Source organism: Nicotiana sylvestris, chromosome 5, assembly GCF_000393655.2.
Source record: "Nicotiana sylvestris chromosome 5, ASM39365v2, whole genome shotgun sequence".
Lineage (NCBI taxonomy): Eukaryota > Viridiplantae > Streptophyta > Magnoliopsida > Solanales > Solanaceae > Nicotiana > Nicotiana sylvestris.
In genome coordinates, this window is record NC_091061.1 from 24,778,401 (window position 1) to 24,795,580 (window position 17,180).

Consider the following 17,180-nt stretch of genomic DNA (forward strand, 5'->3'; position numbering starts at 1 on the left):
AACAACTATGTTTGCCAACCAATTAGGATACTTTACCTCGCGGATTGACCCAATTTTCAATAGCTTTTGGACCTCATCTTGAATCACCTGATTTTTGAAAGCTCCTTGCTTTCTTTTCTTTTGCTTTACTGGTGTGAATGATGGGTCTTCATTTAGTTTGTGAGTCATCACATCCGGTGGTAACCCTGTCATATCAGCATGGGACCAAGTAAAACAGTCCACGTTAGCTTTTAAAAATTCAATCAACATACCTCGCATGTCTAAGCTTAAATTGGCTCCAACATAAACCTTCCGTTCAGGCCATTGCTCAAATAATATCACAGCCTCGAGCTCTTCGATTGTTGTTTTTATATTTTCATTCTCTTCAGGTTCTTGAATTGTATCAGGTCTCGAGTCTAAATCTGTTTTTTCTTGTTCAGTTGAGGTTTGATCCTTGATACCTTCAACTGTTTCCTGTAATTGCTATTTTTCTTTATTTACGGTGCTCGTATCTGTTACATCGTTGATACTCCCGGCTGTCTGCTGATCCCCACGAATTTGGCAGATTCCCCACGGTGATGGGAATTTAATAAATTGATGTAGAGTTGATGGGACAACATCCATAACATGGATCCAAGGTCTCCCCATGATCATATTGTAAGCCATTTCCATATCTACTACCTGAAATTTAGTTTCTTTAACAACACCCGCAACAAAAGTTGTTATAATTACCTCTCCTTTTGTTACCACACTTGAATTGTCGAACCCGGACAATGTATGCGCCTTAGGTATCATTTTGTCTTCAGCTTGCATTTCACGTAATACCCTTAATAGTATAATATTTACGGAACTTCCTGGATCAATCAAAACTCGTTTTACATTAGTATCATGTACAAGTAAAGATATTACCAGTGCGTCGTTATGTGGGGTCATTACTCCTTCGGTATCTGCATCATCGAAAGAAATACTTTCATTTTCTAAAACCTGCCGTACCTGTTTCCCGTGTGTTATCTTTACTTTATAAACCTTGTTGGAAGTCGTATATGTTACACCGTGAATATCTTCTCCCCCACTTATAACATTCATGGATCTCTTGGGTGAAGGGTGCTTTGGTGGCTCTTGCCTATTTTTCATATAGGCTTGCTTACCTTTCTCACTAAATAACTCAGTGAGATACCCTTGTTTCAATAGATGATCCACTTCACTTTGTAAGAATCTACATTCTGAAGTTTTATGCCCGTGATCATTGTGGAATTCGCACCAATGGTCTGGATTGCGTCTATGTGGATTTGACCGCATCTCTTTTGGTCATCGTACCTTATCTCCCATGCTCCTCAAAACAGCTACGAGCTCGGAGGCAATGACATTAAAGTTATATCCACCGAACCTTGCCTTTAAACTTCTGTCATCATCTCGTGACTCTTGTCTGTTTCGGTCATTTCTAAACCTTGATGAAGAACCAGATTCCATGTTCCTCGATTTTTGATCATATCGTTGACTATCCTGCTTTGACAGTGAGTCTTTCCCTGCAGGTCCCATATATGGATCGTACCTGTTTTTACCTGATCTTTTTCCGGTTTCTGATCTCCTGGAATTGCTCCTTTCTTCATGATGAAACTGAGGTACGGTATCCTCCTCAATTCGCAACTTCGTACTATACCTGTTATAAACGTCATTCCACGTAGTTGCAGGGAACTCTCGAAGGCTTTCTTTAAGTTTTCTCGTGGCTTCTAAACTTTTGTCATTTAAGTTGCTTGCAAAAACTATTGCATCCCAGTTATCAGGTACACGAGGTAAAGTCATCCTCTCACGTTGCAATCTATCAACAAAATCTCTAAGCAACTCTGAGTCCCTCTATTTAATTTTGAAAATGTCTTCCATTCTTTTTTCAACCTTTTGAGCTCCCGAGTGTACTTTAATGAAAGAATCTGCAAGCTCAGCAAAAGAGTTTATAGAATTTTCAGGTAAAAGAGAATACCAGGTTAATGCACCCTTGGTGAGTGTTTCTCCAAATTTCTTGACCAACACTAATTCAATTTCTTGCTTGGTCAAGTCGTTGCCTTTTACACCTGTAGTAAATGCAGTTACGTGATCACGTGGGTCTGTTGTGCCATCATATTTCGAGATGTCAGGCATTTTGAACTTTTTAGAGATTGAAAGGGGGGCAACACTTGGTTTCCAAGGTTGTTGTGAGTATTTATCCACATCCACTCCTTTGATTACAAGGGGAACTCCAGGGATTTGCTCGATGCGCTCATTCTGTTCCTTAAGTTGTTTCTGCAAAGTTAGTACTAAATTTTGCAAATGAGAATTATTTGAATTACCTGGTTCTCCTTCCTGTGAATCACTGTAGGTTGCTCCATTACCCGAATTAATCAGCCCAGAACGGGGATTTTACAACGTGTTGTCATTTGGTGTTGACAGTGCAGCAGGTAATCGACGGATTAGAGCTTCTAAAGCTTTGTCAACCCGTGCGTCAATTATTTTCTGTAAAACCTCATCTCTTCCATCAACATGCTTAGATTGATCATTAAGAGTGCCCTCACGAGATCCACGTGGAGAACCTTGAGGGGAAAGATCATCACGTTGATCTCCATCCACTTGATGTGCTTGATTTTCATGAATGTTTTCGTTGTTGTTTGACATGATGATAACAACAGGTAGGATGTAACGTAAAAAGAATAGATTATCAGCTTCCCGGTAACGGAACCAATTTGTTTAACCAAAAATCTGAGTCTTTGGTCAAAGCTAGAAATAAAAAGAAATTCGGGTTACTGATAATCTGGAGACAAAAATAATAGAAGACTTCTGAGAATAATAAAGTAATAAGTAGTTTTGTATTTCAGTGTAATCTCAATAATATTTCATGTCCCCACAGATGTTGAGTCCTTCTCCTTTTATAGTTGATTCTAGGAGAAAGTGTAATGCCTTTGTCTTAATAAGACAATTATGAGCAATAAATGACATTAGAAGAAACGTTACACAATCATTTCTATTTAATTCAAATTCTCTAACGTATTTGATATTTAATGCTGTATTTAGACTCTTTTACGTCATCAGATTCGTATCTTCAACTTCTTCCGATCTTCGGTCTCTAAATGACTCGAATAGGTACGAGACTCGTGCCATTTTGAGTAAAGGTCCACACCTATGTTTCTTTTTTCTCCCCATATCTGTTGTCGCCCGTGCCTCTTGACTATTTATTGCGTTTTGACCTTTTGACCAGTCCACGTGTCATGACACGTCATCTTCAATATTCAGACTCATTTTTTTCCCAATACAATACTCACGGGCGAAGCCACCTTTTGCTGAGGGTGATCAATTGACCACGCTTCGTCAAAATATTATTAAAAATTATACTATGTATATAAGTAAAATATTATATTTTAGATATATATAATATATATTTAACCCCTTGGTCAAGATTTTTTTTATTTCTTTCAAGTGTTAACATACTTGGAGAATTTTATGGCGTCGCCCCTGGATAAACTTAATCAGAAGTATCTGTTCAAGTATTTGCATTAAACTCTTTATTCGAATAAGAAATTTTTTGGCATGAATTTAAATTAGTCACACCAAAACGGATTGTAACTCAAAGCAGACATTGTTTGAAAACCAAAAACAAATAAAAAAATAAAAAAAGAAGTAGAAAAAGTAAAGCTAAGTATTCCTAGTCCTACAGTGGCGGCAGTGGAAATGCATTTTTCAGCTTAACACGCGTTTATAGCAGCAGCCGCTTGAACGTTGAATCGTCCCTTTTCTCTTCAAAAAATCCATCATTCTCAGCTATTGCCTATTGGCCATGTCGCTCTAGGGCTTGCAACCCTAACCTTCTTCCTCTACTTCTCTCTCCTCGCAATTTTAGGTATCAGCTCACTCTTATCCCATTCAATTTTCACTATTACATACAGATCTGTTTTTTTTCTTTCTGTGTATAATATCCCGATGTATTTACAATTCCCCTTAGTTCAGTTCAGTATAAATTTGGTGTTCTATTTATAACACTGTGTTACACCGCCTATGTGAACTTGACACCTGATAGTTTAGCATTATTGCGTAGTTGATTCATTTATAATATGAGGTTTTAAATTTTGTATTAACGAAGCTGCTCGTCGAACATTTCTGCTTTTTTTTCCCCGGGACATATTTTGGTTCATTTAGGAGATAATAGGTTATAATTTTAGATTTAGCAGCTGTTTAAATTGTTGTTTCAGGGAAAATGAACTGATAAATATTTACCTCTTAAGAATTCGAACTCTGCTATAGACAAAAGGTTGGTAAAAAAGCGGCAAAGTGTAGAGAGGCGGGCCTATTATCCACTGAGTTTGAATCGTGCGCCATTGGTCCTCGGCAATTTCTCGATTATAAAAAAAAAAGAATCACCACTTAGGGCTTTGGTTTCTTCAATAAATACACTTCGGAGTCTATTCAAAGTTCTACTTATTGATTCTTAATGTTGATTGATTGAAAGTTCTATAATTGAAAATGTTGGTTGATGGCACTTTGTTTGCTGTTTGGCTCAGATTACTCATTCTAGTATTTTTTGATGGGTGGGCCCAATATCTACCGAGTTTGAACTGTATGCCACTAGTCCTGGGTGATTTCTCAGTTATTTAAAAAACAAAAACGATAAAATTTACCTTTTAGGGGGGTTTGGTTTCTTCCATAAATACACTGCACAGCTGATTTGACTATTGATTGATTGAAAGTTCTATAATCAAAAGATGTTGATTGACTTTTTTTTTGGCTGTTTGGCTCAAATTACTCATTCTAGTATTTTCTCTATTGTTCATCTAGGTTGTTATCGATGTATAATGATTGTTGTTAAGGTTTGAATTAGGTCGAGGAATTATTAAAACTTTCCAAGAGTTCATTTAGATTTCAGAACTTAAGTTGCAGTAATGGCGTGGTTTAGAGCTGGTTCTAGTGTGGCAAGGCTTGCCATTAGAAGGGCTCTGTCGCAGGGTGGTTCTTACGTCCCAAGAACTCGCGTTCTTCCATCACAAGGTCGGTGTTTTCACACCACAGTTGCCAGGCCGAAGGCACAAGCTGCTCCTGTCCCTAGACCAGTACCACTCTCTAAGTTGACTGACAGTTTCTTAGATGGAACGAGCAGCGTCTACCTTGAGGAGCTTCAGCGAGCCTGGGAGCAAGACCCAAATAGTGTTGACGAGTCATGGGATAACTTCTTTAGGAATTTTGTTGGACAAGCTGCCACGTCGCCTGGGATTTCAGGTCAGACGATCCAAGAGAGTATGCGTCTTCTGTTGCTCGTGAGAGCTTATCAGGTCAATGGCCACATGAAAGCTAAACTGGATCCATTAGGTTTGGAAGAGAGGGAAATTCCTGATGATTTGGATCCAGCATTATATGGGTTCACTGAAGCTGATCTTGATAGAGAATTCTTCCTTGGTGTTTGGAGGATGTCTGGATTCTTGTCTGAGAATCGTCCCGTGCAAACTTTGAGGGCAATATTAACACGGCTTGAGCAGGCTTATTGTGGAAGCATTGGTTACGAGTACATGCATATTTCTGATCGTGATAAATGTAATTGGTTGAGGGAACGGATTGAAACCCCAACATCTATGGAGTACAATCGTGAGCGGCGTGAAGTTATTCTTGACCGGCTGATGTGGAGTACACAGTTTGAGAACTTCTTGGCCACAAAGTGGATGGCAGCGAAGAGATTTGGGCTTGAAGGTTGTGAGACCTTGATTCCTGGCATGAAGGAGATGTTTGACAGGGCAGCAGATCTTGGAGTTGAGAGCATAGTTATTGGGATGCCACATAGAGGAAGATTAAATGTTTTAGGTAATGTTGTTCGAAAGCCACTAAAGCAGATTTTCAGTGAGTTTAGCGGCGGCACAAAACCTGGGGATGAAGCTGGTTATGTGGGAACTGGTGATGTTAAGTATCACCTGGGAACTTCTTATGATCGGCCTACTAGGGGTGGGAAGAGAATTCATCTATCTTTGGTTGCAAATCCAAGCCACTTGGAAGCTGTGGATCCGGTTGTTATTGGAAAAACTAGAGCAAAGCAATATTACAGTAATGACGTGGATAGAACAAAGAACATGGGTATTTTACTCCATGGTGATGGTAGTTTTGCAGGACAAGGTGTTGTCTATGAGACACTGCATCTGAGTGCTCTTCCAAATTACTCGACTGGTGGGACCATTCACATTGTGGTAAATAATCAAGTGGCGTTCACTACTGATCCAAGGGCTGGAAGATCATCTCAGTACTGTACTGACGTCGCAAAGGCTTTGAATGCTCCAATTTTCCATGTCAATGGTGATGATGTTGAGGCGGTTGCTCATGTGTGTGAACTTGCTGCAGAATGGCGCCAGAAATTCCACTCAGATGTTGTGGTTGATATTGTCTGTTATCGTCGTTTTGGACACAATGAAATTGATGAACCGTCCTTCACCCAGCCTAAGATGTATAAGGTTAGTTTCACTGAATTTTTTTGTGCTTTATACATAACTACTGTTGAATTTAGATTTGGGGCGCAATTCACTCTGTTTACCTTCCTACTGTGAATTGTGACCAACTATGAAAGAATCCATTTAGCTTCTGCTTGAAGCAATGGATCTTCTTATATTCTGTATGACAACACTGATATCTTTATCATTTTATGTCTTGCAATAGATCATCAGAAATCATCCTTCATCATTGGAGATCTATCAGAACAAACTCCTAAAATCCGGCCAGGTGACAAAAGATGATGTGGAAAAGATACATAACAAGATTAATAGAATCCTTAATGAAGAGTTCGTTGCTAGTAAAGATTATGTCCCTCAAAAAAGAGATTGGCTTTCTGCCTTTTGGGCTGGGTTTAAGTCTCCTTCACAGCTTTCACGTGTTCGAAACACTGGGTATGCTTTTAGTGGTCATTTAACTTCAAATGATTTATTTCTAAGCTTGAATCATGAGACTCAAAATATGTGCCATTCTGCAGTGTCAAACCCGAGATCTTGAAGAATGTTGGGAAAGCAATCACAACGCTGCCAGATGATTTTAAGCCTCACAGGGCAGTGAAAAGGATTTTTGATGATCGCCGAAAAATGATTGAGACAGGGGAGGGTGTTGACTGGGCAGTTGGAGAAGCACTTGCTTTTGCAACATTGCTTGTGGAAGGTAATCATGTTAGGTTGAGTGGTCAGGATGTTGAGAGAGGAACTTTCAGTCACAGACATTCTGTTCTTCATGATCAGGAGACAGGGGCACAGTACTGTCCTCTTGATCATGTTATGATGAACCAAAATGAAGAGATGTTCACCGTGAGCAACAGGTATGTTCTTATAACTGTTTTTTTTCCTAACCCAGTTTATGAGGTTGCATTCTTGAGGTATTTTATCTTTAGTATGCCAGTTTTCGCTGGATATTTTTTTTCTCTCTATTTGTTAGGATATTGAATTTCCATTTGATCTCTGCTGAATGATGCTAGTCGTCAGTGGGCAGATTCCCTCAGTCATGTAAATATACTTCTGACTGCGTATCAGAATATGCCTAACTTGATCCTCGATTTTGTCAGGGAAAGCTCTTCTGTCTAAGAACTAGATCAACTTACTGAAAAGTTCACATTTGATATCCAGCTCACTTTAGGAGCAAACATTTATGTGTGTGTGTGAGTGGGTGAAGCTTTCTTCTGCTGTAAAGTATGTCCTGTTTGTATGCATGTATGTTTCGTCCTGATCTAGTCATTCGTGTTTGTATTTCGTCCCTTCTCAAGTCTTGGTTTCTGTTATGAGAAGCTTTCTTCTGCTGTGAAGTATGCCTTGTTCCCTCTCTGAGGAACCAGGAAGTTGATACTCTGGGAGAATTATTATGTTTATGGAGTGGCAAGCTTTTGTTATTTTTTCATGAATATGATTAGTCCCAAACTTCCAGTCCATCTGTAGAGTAACTTGTGGTTGTGGATTATTTGTTTATCGAATGTGGTTATTTATCAACAGTATCTAATATACGATCCTTAAGATCAATATATAACTCTGTATTCACTCTTATTTCTATGCAGCTCCCTCTCTGAGTTTGGTGTTCTGGGATTTGAATTGGGTTATTCAATGGAAAACCCAAATTCATTGGTACTTTGGGAAGCTCAATTTGGTGATTTCGCCAATGGAGCTCAAGTAATATTTGACCAGTTTGTGAGCAGTGGAGAGGCGAAGTGGTTGCGCCAGTCTGGGTTGGTTGTGCTTCTGCCACATGGTTATGATGGCCAGGGCCCTGAGCATTCAAGTGGACGTTTGGAACGTTTCCTCCAGGTGCGTAGCTATTTTTCACACTAATAGAAGCTGCGTTTCTGATATTTAGGAAGTTTCTCTTTCCATTTTGGCTAAGGAGCATTTACCAATTCATGAAATATGAATATGATGTGACATGGTTGAAAGAAAAGAAAAGATACAAGAGGTTGGAACCATGTGATTCCATGCACAGGATTGTGCCTAGAAGTGTGCTAGGTTTATATAGAATATAAGGTCCAGCTTATGTACTACAGCGAAGTGAACGATTTGTTTGTAAAAGACTTATCTAATGGTGATGTTTTGGGTTCGTCTTTTATGTTTCTTCACTTTTTTCCCCAATAAATGGGTGATGATTATCACTAGATCTGGGAGGCATTATGAAAGTTGTGTTCCTTTGATTGCTTCAACAAAGTATGATTACCTTTGTTTTTTGGTCAACTTAATGAGATGATTTTCCATGGCAGATGAGTGATGACAACCCATTTGTTATCCCAGAGATGGAACCTACACTACGAAAGCAGATTCAGGAATGTAATTGGCAGGTGGTCAATGTAACAACTCCTGCAAATTATTTCCATGTTTTGCGGCGTCAAGTAAGTGCCACTCTTGAGCTCATTAAAGTTTTGTGCGCCTTTTGTTTTCTCATGTGTAGTTCCTCCTCAGATTCACAGAGATTTCCGGAAGCCTCTCATTGTGATGGCCCCAAAGAACTTGCTTCGTCACAAAGACTGCAAGTCAAATCTATCTGAGTTCGACGATGTTCAAGGCCACCCAGGTTTCGACAAACAAGGTACCAGGTTTAAGCGCCTGATAAAAGATCAGAATGACCACTCAGATCTTGAAGAGGGTATCAGACGGCTGGTCCTTTGCTCAGGAAAGGTGTGTAACATACTTCTTTCATTTGATCTGATTCCATTTTTATCTATTATGTTCTTCCTAAGTTTGTGCCATGCAATTTTAAACACATTACTGATGAAGGATTAGTTAAAAGCACCTTTTTCCTCTCTCACTATGCAGATATAAACATCTTTAGATGGCAAGTAAGCACATTAGGCCAACAAACACAATATATTCAAAAACATGATAAAAACCAAATAAGTGTCAATGTATCAAAGGTCGAATTCTGGTTATCCCTAGCGGAGTTGGCAAAGTTGTCGCACCCCTTTTTCATCCCCAACCCCGTTACAAAGGTTAAGTTAAAAGAGTTTTTCCAATTAAAGCGACGTTTTGAATGGGGATCATTTTATTTATTTTGGATTACACTGTTCTTTTCTCCCCACAAGTTTGTAGAGCTAAATTATTTTTTCATGCCTCTTCGCAGATCTATTATGAGCTTGATGAGGAAAGAAAGAAAGCCAATGGGAAAGATGTTGCTATCTGTCGGGTGGAACAGCTTTGTCCTTTCCCATATGACCTTATCCAGCGTGAATTGAAGCGATATCCAAGTATGGCCTCTGAAATATTTGGGCTACCTCTTGCTCATGAAATTAAATGAAAATCTATTTGTGTATGTTTATCCAGAAATTGCATTTTCATATCTTAGATGAAAGCACACAGCATGCCAAACCAGCATCCCTGAAAATGACTGCATGCATACCTCTGTGCCAGGATTTCCAATGGAGAAAGACAATGTCATTGGTCCTTCTGTTAGAGTTAGTAATGCATTGGCACTAAAATCTGGTGATAACTAATTCAAACTTTTTCATATTTTCAGATGCAGAGATAGTTTGGTGCCAAGAAGAGCCAATGAACATGGGTGCATTCCATTACATTGCACCACGCCTTTGTACTGCCATGAAATCACGAGGCAGAGGTAACATGGATGACATCAAGTATGTCGGTCGCGCTCCATCTGCTGCCACAGCCACTGGGTTCTACCAAGTTCATGTGAAGGAGCAGTCTGAGCTTGTGCAGAAAGCCTTGCAACGTGATCCGGTTAACTATCCGTTCTGAAACTGAAGCATTCACGTATCCATAGCACTAGCCTCCAAAAACTGATGCGACAGTAGAATGTTTACTTTTCTCTGTGCCTGTTATAGTACAGTGGGAGTTTCAGTTGTTTGGAAATAAGGCCGTTTTGTTTGTGCTCCTTTTAAAGTTGGTTAAACAATTTTACTAATGCTTTCAAATGTATACGTTTTCAGTTGATAACAATTTTGATCAGTAAGACAACTCGCTCACGGCTCTATCCTAGTTCTTTCTTCCCTTTGAAGGTTCTTGATCTCGTCTCCTTTTTCCCTTCAGACAAACGGCTCTGGTTTGTGTGTGCGTGTGTTTTTTTATTCGGCTCTCTTTGCAATATCCACTAAATAAAGAGAAAAAGCCAAAACTAAACAAAGTTGGTGGGTGGATCGAGGGGGTTGTACATAAGAATCATGTTTCATATGAAATGATTCGTATATTCACAGTATAAAGGGGTAAAAACCAAAAAGAAAAGAGATGGTGGTAGATAGATTTGGAAGGGGGGGGGGGTTCATAAGAATGTATCCCATATCCAATATCCAATAACAATAAAGGAACAAAAGAGGGTGGAACGCAAAAAGAAAAAGAATTGTGTTTAGCAGAGAAACATACCTTAAAAAGAAAATGTTTAGTGGCGAAAGGTTCCCACATCGGCTGAGACAGAAGAAAGCAAGGAGCTGGAGTACTATAAAGACATGAGAGGGAACAACATCAAACATACTTACCTGGACGGGGTCAATGGGCGATCAAGAAGGCCCATGGCCTAGGTTGGTGACCTTCATTGCACTTTGGAGGGGTGCCCACCTAAGGTCGGCCTAAGTGGCCGAGCCTACGTCATAATTTGTGACAGTGGGGGCCTGCGTTCGCGCGGCCCCTACCCAAATCTTAGTACTAAAGCTTTTGTTCTCTGGGCCTGAGAAGTTACTCTTGTATGGTCGGGCCAATAAAGTCTCCGCAAAATGGAGGAAGGATCTATTTACAGTCTGGGCCGACTTAATTTTGAACATTTCCTTATTAGTCCAGTATGAGTTAACAGGAATTCAAACCAATCAAATAACTTATGCAGAAAAAAGAAAATAATACAAATAATAAGCAAAATAATACCCACTCGGTTCGCTTCAATGAAGTTAAAAGTGGACATTGGTTATACTACGCTGCATTTATAGGAGATCTGTTTTCTCTATTCGTGACACATTCAGATACTTCATCGAGCATAAGCAAAACTCTTGAAATTATTATGATGTATAAACAACTTTTGATAATTAACTACTAAGTGATAGAGAAGAAACATGGCATCCCCTTCTTTGGATGGAGAGGTTGGCTTTATAGGGATTTCAAATTACAAGCCCAAATCTCTTCTCGCCTATTGTGCCCAAATGCCAAATAACGCTAGTGCTTCTCTTTTTGGCCAATGGTTAAACATGACAGTGTAAAAATTTCACGGTATCCTATTCGTCTCCCTCATTTAATATATACTTATTTTTAAATTTTTTTTTAATTTGTACGCACTTTTTAAACAATTTCAGTCTCCTTTCTCCCCGCCCTTCTCCAATACTCTACACCATTATAGAAAACCAGCTTTGCCATGAGAAACAAAGGCTTCTCCAATACTCGCACCATTATAGAAAAAATAAACAATGATGTCTCAGCACTTGTAAGGTCCAAAATTGGTGTTATTGACACCAAATTCAGCGTTCATTGTAATGTTGAATGAAGAGTTTTTTGCATTTTTAGACAACACTATCATTATGTACAATGAAGAGGAGAGTGATTGCAATTTGAAACAGAATAGAGAGTGCAACAAAAATTAAGAATTTCTTGTATGGAGTTGGCTGATTCTTCAGCTTGCTTTGCATGTCCGTTAATCTGAAGTTGATGTTCCCTCTTCTACTTCCATTTATATAAGTTGAAGTTTTTACAAATGAACTAAATAATTTCAGCATTTTCTGTTGAAGTTTTTGAAAAAGCTTATCCAGGACAAAAATTTCAGCATATTTAGTGCTGTAGTTTTTACAAATGACCTAAATAACTTCAGCATCACAACACTCAGCTACTAGAATGTTTAAGTTCAGCAAATAGAGAACAAAACTTCAGCACTAGTGGTCTACTTCAAGCTCGACTACTAGAATGCTGAAGTTTTGCGTGATTGCATTTGCTATTTTAGCCCCGTATGCTAAAGTACCGCGAAAAAGTGGGTACGCTTGCAATTTTTTTTGCAAAGCGGGTACAAATTAAAATGTGACCCAAAAAACGGATATAGATGCAAATTCCCCAAAGTGAACATTAATAGATGGGAGCATATGTTCAACTGAACCTAATATTTTGGTTACCGAGCGCGTTGCTAATATACTGCTTACGAGTTTTGCAGAATCCCTTAGCTTTTGGCTAAATTATTGTATTCTTGTTCAAAAATGCACTTAATATATGTAAATAAATAATTCAGTACACAATTAGTTGTCTTTTTAGAATTCAAAACACAAACTTAAAATTCTTACTCCTCCTTTATTAACTATTAAGTATAGACATATGTGAAAAGTCACCGAATGTCAAAAATATAAATTTTCGAACCCAAAATTTAAAAAGTCAATAAATTTAACGTTAAAAATCTTAAAAGTTAAATCGATTAAAATTAAGTCCCAGATTCATTTCTGACTAGGAATGATCTGTTGAGTTTTGGATTGTTGAGTTTTTGTTTAAGCTGAAATAGTCTTAAAATGAGAGTGAATGGGAAATGAGATTTGGATTTGGATTTGGATTCGGATTTGATCAAATGATCGATCGATTGGTTAATTATTTGGACCAAATTTATTTGTTAATAGTGAATATTCACGTGATATAATCCGTGTTTGTAACGGATGTTTTCCAATCCGTGTATTGTTTTGCACCAAGAAAGCAACAAGATGCCTAGTGCACCTCCCACCATGGCCAAGTGCTCCTCCCACCAAGCAAGTGTTCATTCCACCATGTAAGTGCTTCCTCCATGATATCCTAATGCTTGTTCCACCATGGAGGGGGCGGATTTCTCTCACATGACTGCTATAAATAGAGCAGAAGTTGTAGAGAAAGGAGAACACACCGGAAAAAAACACTCGAAACACTCAGTATACAATTGATATACACTCTGTATACACTGTGTATACACTGGAAAAACGAATTGCAATATGATATCCTCTTCAGTAAGAATTCAACATCGGCTATACATTGCATTCCTTCCTCTCGGAATTTTCATTCGACTTCTGAGTTCTCCTCCCTTGTTCTGCATTGTTTTAAAACTACAAACAAAGCAACTGTAAGTGTGATTTGCTGGCGAACTTTGCGTTCACTGAAATACTGGGGTTTGAAGTACTGCTACACCAGTGTGTAATTCGTTCTATCCTGGGAGGAAATAATCCATAACCTTGGGTACTAGGAGGGGATTAAATTCCTTAAGGAAACACTGTGAATTCAGTGTGCTCGAATTAATTTTTGTTTCAGTTATATCATTTATATTTACGTATGTTACTGCTGTAGGTAGCTGATAAAGAGGATAATATATATCTAAGAGTGGAAAAGTTAAAACTTGATCTTCCATCATTCCATATTTATACCAGATAAGAAGTACTATACAGGAAACAACAACAACATGATCTTGTTGGAATTTATTTATTTTATTTAATTTCCTGTTTTGTTTTTTAGTTTCTTGGAAAAAGTTTGAAATTATGATTTACTAAGTGGATTTAGTGAATGGTAATGTAGTGGCACAAGTAGTAAGGTTGAAGGCTTTAGCTGAGATGATGTAGCAACATAATGGATCAGTTGGTATTTTCTGATTTTGCTTAATTCATTAACTTCTCTGCCAATATTATAAAAAGTTTGAGTCTTGTTCAATTACATATTAGTTTTACAAAACTAAAGTATTGACTTCAATCAATTTCCTATACTAATTAATTTTTCTAACCAACCGCCCCAATGATCGAGCTAGAAAGTCCCACTTTCTTATAATCTTTACAATAAGAAGTACTATACAGGAAACAACAACAACATGATCTTGTTGGAATTTATTTATTTTAATTTCTGTATTTGTGTTACTTTTATTATTCTGGAAACTTAAAACCTTTGTGGTTTTGTGTACTCCCATTTGGAGAGTAAAGCCTTCATGACGTTTTGTTGGAGATTAAAATCTACGTGATTTTTCACTCCAGTTTTAAACGTTTATTAAACATTTGTCTGTGTCAGTTTTACAGTAAAAATGGCGAATGACGGAAATCAAGCTGTTCCGACGATGACTGCCAACACATCGACAAATCGAACTCCGGCGTTGGCACCGGCAGAGAAACCCGGAAAATTTTCCGGGATGGATTTCTAGCGCTGGCAGCAAAAGATGTTCTTCTACTTGACTACGTTATGTCTACATAAGTTCATCAAGGAAGATGTTCCTGATCTTCCAGATGAAACTCCAGAGAATGATAACTTTCTCGTGATTGAGGCGTGGAAGCATTCTGACTTCTTGTGCAGGAATTATATTCTTAGCGGACTGGAGGATAATCTGTATAATGTATACAGTGGCGTGGAGACGTCAAAAGAATTGTGGAATGCGCTTGAAAAGAAATACAAAACTGAAGATGCATGGATGAAGAAATTCGCCGCTGCAAAATTTTTGGACTACAAAATGGTAGATAGCAAGTCTGTTATTACCCAAGTCCAGGAGTTACAAGTGATTATTCATGATCTACTTGCTGAAGGTATATTTCAAATGAATGCAAAAGTTGAAAGTAAAATTTTTAGTAATTTTACTAACGGAATTTTAATTGAAGGTCTTGTCATCAATGAGACATTCCAAGTATCAGCAATAATTGAGAAGTTGCCTCCATTATGGAAGGACTTTAAAAATTATTTGAAACACAAACGAAAGGAGATGTCCCTTGAAGATCTCATTGTTCGATTGAGAATCGAAGAGGACAATAAAGCTGCTGAAAGGAGAGGCCGTGGAAATTCAACAATAATGGGAGCAAATATTGTTGAAGATAACAAAAAGAGAAAGAAGGCTTCTGGTCCGAAATACAACCCAAGCAAGAAGCGGTTCAGTGGAAACTGCTACAACTGTGGGAAAACCGGACACAAATCTACGGAGTGTCGTGCTCGGAAGAAAGACAAGCAAAGGGGTCAAGCAAACATGGTAGAAAAGCATGATGATGTTGATGACTTGTGCGCCATGCTTTCTGAATGCAACCTGGTAGGAAACCCAAAGGAGTGGTGGATTGATTCTGGAGCCACTCGCCATGTTTGTGCTGTGAGGGAAGCATTTTCTACATATGCTTCTGCTGGACCCGAAGAGACGCTCTCTATGGGAAATGCTGCTACAGCAAAAATTGAAGGATACGGTAAGATATTTCTCAAGATGACTTCTGGCAAGGTCATGACTTTGAACAACGTCCTTCATGTTCCCGAGATTAGGAAGAACTTAGTCTCTACTGGACTTCTTGTAAAGCACGGTTTCAAGTGCGTTTTTGTATCTGACAAGGTAGTGATTAGTAAGAATGAAATGTTTGTAGGAAAAGGTTACCTTACTGAGGGCCTTTTCAAGCTGAATGTAATAGTTGTTGAAACTAATAATAAAACTTCAGCTTCTTCTTACTTACTTGAGTCAAATGATTTATGGCATGTACGTTTGGGTCATGTCAATTATAAAACCTTGCGAAAAATGATTAACTTGGAAGTATTGCCTAAGTTTGAATGCGAAAAATCAAAATGTCAAATATGTGTGGAATCTAAGTATGTTAAACATCCTTATAAGTCGGTTGAAAGGAATTCAAATCCTTTAGACTTAATTCACACAGATATTTGTGACATGAAGTCAATACCATCTCGCGGTGGAAAGAAGTATTTCATAACTTTTATTGACGATAGTACTCGATATTGCTATGTTTACTTACTTAATAGTAAAGATGAAGCAATAGACGCATTCAAGCAATACAAAAATGAAGTTGAAACGCAACTTAACAAGAAAATCAAAATGATAAGAAGTGATAGGGGTGGTGAATATGAATCTCCTTTTGAACAAATATGTTTAGAATATGGAATTATTCATCAAACAACAGCCCCTTACACGCCCCAATCCAATGGGATTGCGGAAAGAAAGAATCGTTCATTAAAGGAGATGATGAACGCATTGTTGATAAGTTCTGGTTTGCCACAGAACTTGTGGGGGGAAGCTGTTCTTACGGCCAGCCGAATACTAAATTGAGTACCCCATAGCAAAACACAATTCATTCCATATGAAAAATGGAAAGGAAGGAAGCCCAACTTGAATTATTTTAAAGTGTGGGGGTGTTTGGAAAAAGTGCAAGTTCCTAAACCCAAAAGGGTAAAAATAGGACCGAAAACAGTTGATTGTGTTTTCATAGGATATGCGACTAATAGTAAAGCATATCGATTTCTGGTTCATAAATCAGAAAATCCCGACATTCATAATAATACGGTTATAGAATCAAATAATGCTGAGTTCTTTGAAAATATATATCCGTATAAAAAGGAATGCGAGTCGATTGGTGAAGGATCTAAACGACCCCGGGAAGAAACAAAAGAAAGTACATTTAATCAGGGGGATCCAAGACGTAGTAAACGTCAATGAACGTCTACTTTGTTTGGACCAGATTTTGTGACTTTCTTATTGAAAAATGAGCCTCGAACATTCAAAGAAGCTATGTCTTCTTCGGAATCATTGTTCTGGAAAGAGGCACTCAATAGTGAAATAGAATCCATATTGAACAACTATACATGCGAATTGGTTGATCTTCCTCCTGGAAATAAACCTTTGGGTTCTAAATGGATTTTTAAGAGAAAAATGAAAGATGATGGCACTATTGATAAATTTAAGGCAAGACTTGTTGTCAAAGGGTATAGACAACGAGAAGGTCTTGACTACTTTGATACATACTCCCCAGTTACAAGGATTACGTCCATACGGATGTTAGTAGCATTAGCTGCAGTGTATGGTCTTGAAATTCATCAAAT

At 38.2% G+C, this 17,180-nt stretch overlaps 1 protein-coding gene and 1 non-coding gene across 4 annotated transcripts; both read left to right on the forward strand.

Moving 5' to 3' along the window:
* Positions 1 to 3,730: 3,730 nt before the first annotated feature.
* Positions 3,731 to 10,437, forward strand: LOC104213194 (uncharacterized). Of its 3 annotated transcripts, none has more exons than XM_009762640.2 (9): positions 3,731 to 3,844; positions 4,820 to 6,428; positions 6,631 to 6,857; positions 6,941 to 7,273; positions 8,000 to 8,246; positions 8,690 to 8,818; positions 8,889 to 9,104; positions 9,547 to 9,670; positions 9,940 to 10,437. In XM_009762640.2, exons 2-9 carry the CDS (start codon positions 4,881 to 4,883, stop codon positions 10,176 to 10,178), a joined length of 3,063 nt encoding a protein of 1,020 aa, XP_009760942.1. In that variant the 5' UTR covers positions 3,731 to 3,844; positions 4,820 to 4,880; the 3' UTR covers positions 10,179 to 10,437. The 3 variants fall into 3 exon arrangements, with proteins under 3 accessions (XP_009760942.1, XP_009760941.1, XP_070030401.1); XM_009762639.2 differs by having other exon boundaries at positions 3,735 to 3,844; positions 4,777 to 6,428; XM_070174300.1 differs by having other exon boundaries at positions 3,762 to 3,844; positions 4,858 to 6,428.
* Positions 10,438 to 10,904: 467 nt separating this feature from the next.
* On the forward strand, positions 10,905 to 11,065 carry LOC138869799 (U1 spliceosomal RNA). Its single transcript, XR_011400052.1, has one exon. It is a non-coding gene; the product is annotated as a U1 spliceosomal RNA (small nuclear RNA).
* Positions 11,066 to 17,180: the final 6,115 nt, after the last annotated feature.

What these genes read in the sequence shown, in the direction of transcription:
- LOC104213194 (XM_009762640.2), top strand. Translation starts at nt 4,881, where the DNA reads ATGGCGTGGTTTAGAGCTGGTTCTAGTGTGGCAAGGCTTGCCATTAGA. An exon ending in CCCAGCCTAAGATGTATAAG is followed by an intron (nt 6,429 to 6,630) that starts GTTAGTTTCACT and finishes GTCTTGCAATAG; the next exon opens with ATCATCAGAAATCATCCTTC. An exon ending in TGAATTGAAGCGATATCCAA is followed by an intron (nt 9,671 to 9,939) that starts GTATGGCCTCTG and finishes TCATATTTTCAG; the next exon opens with ATGCAGAGATAGTTTGGTGC.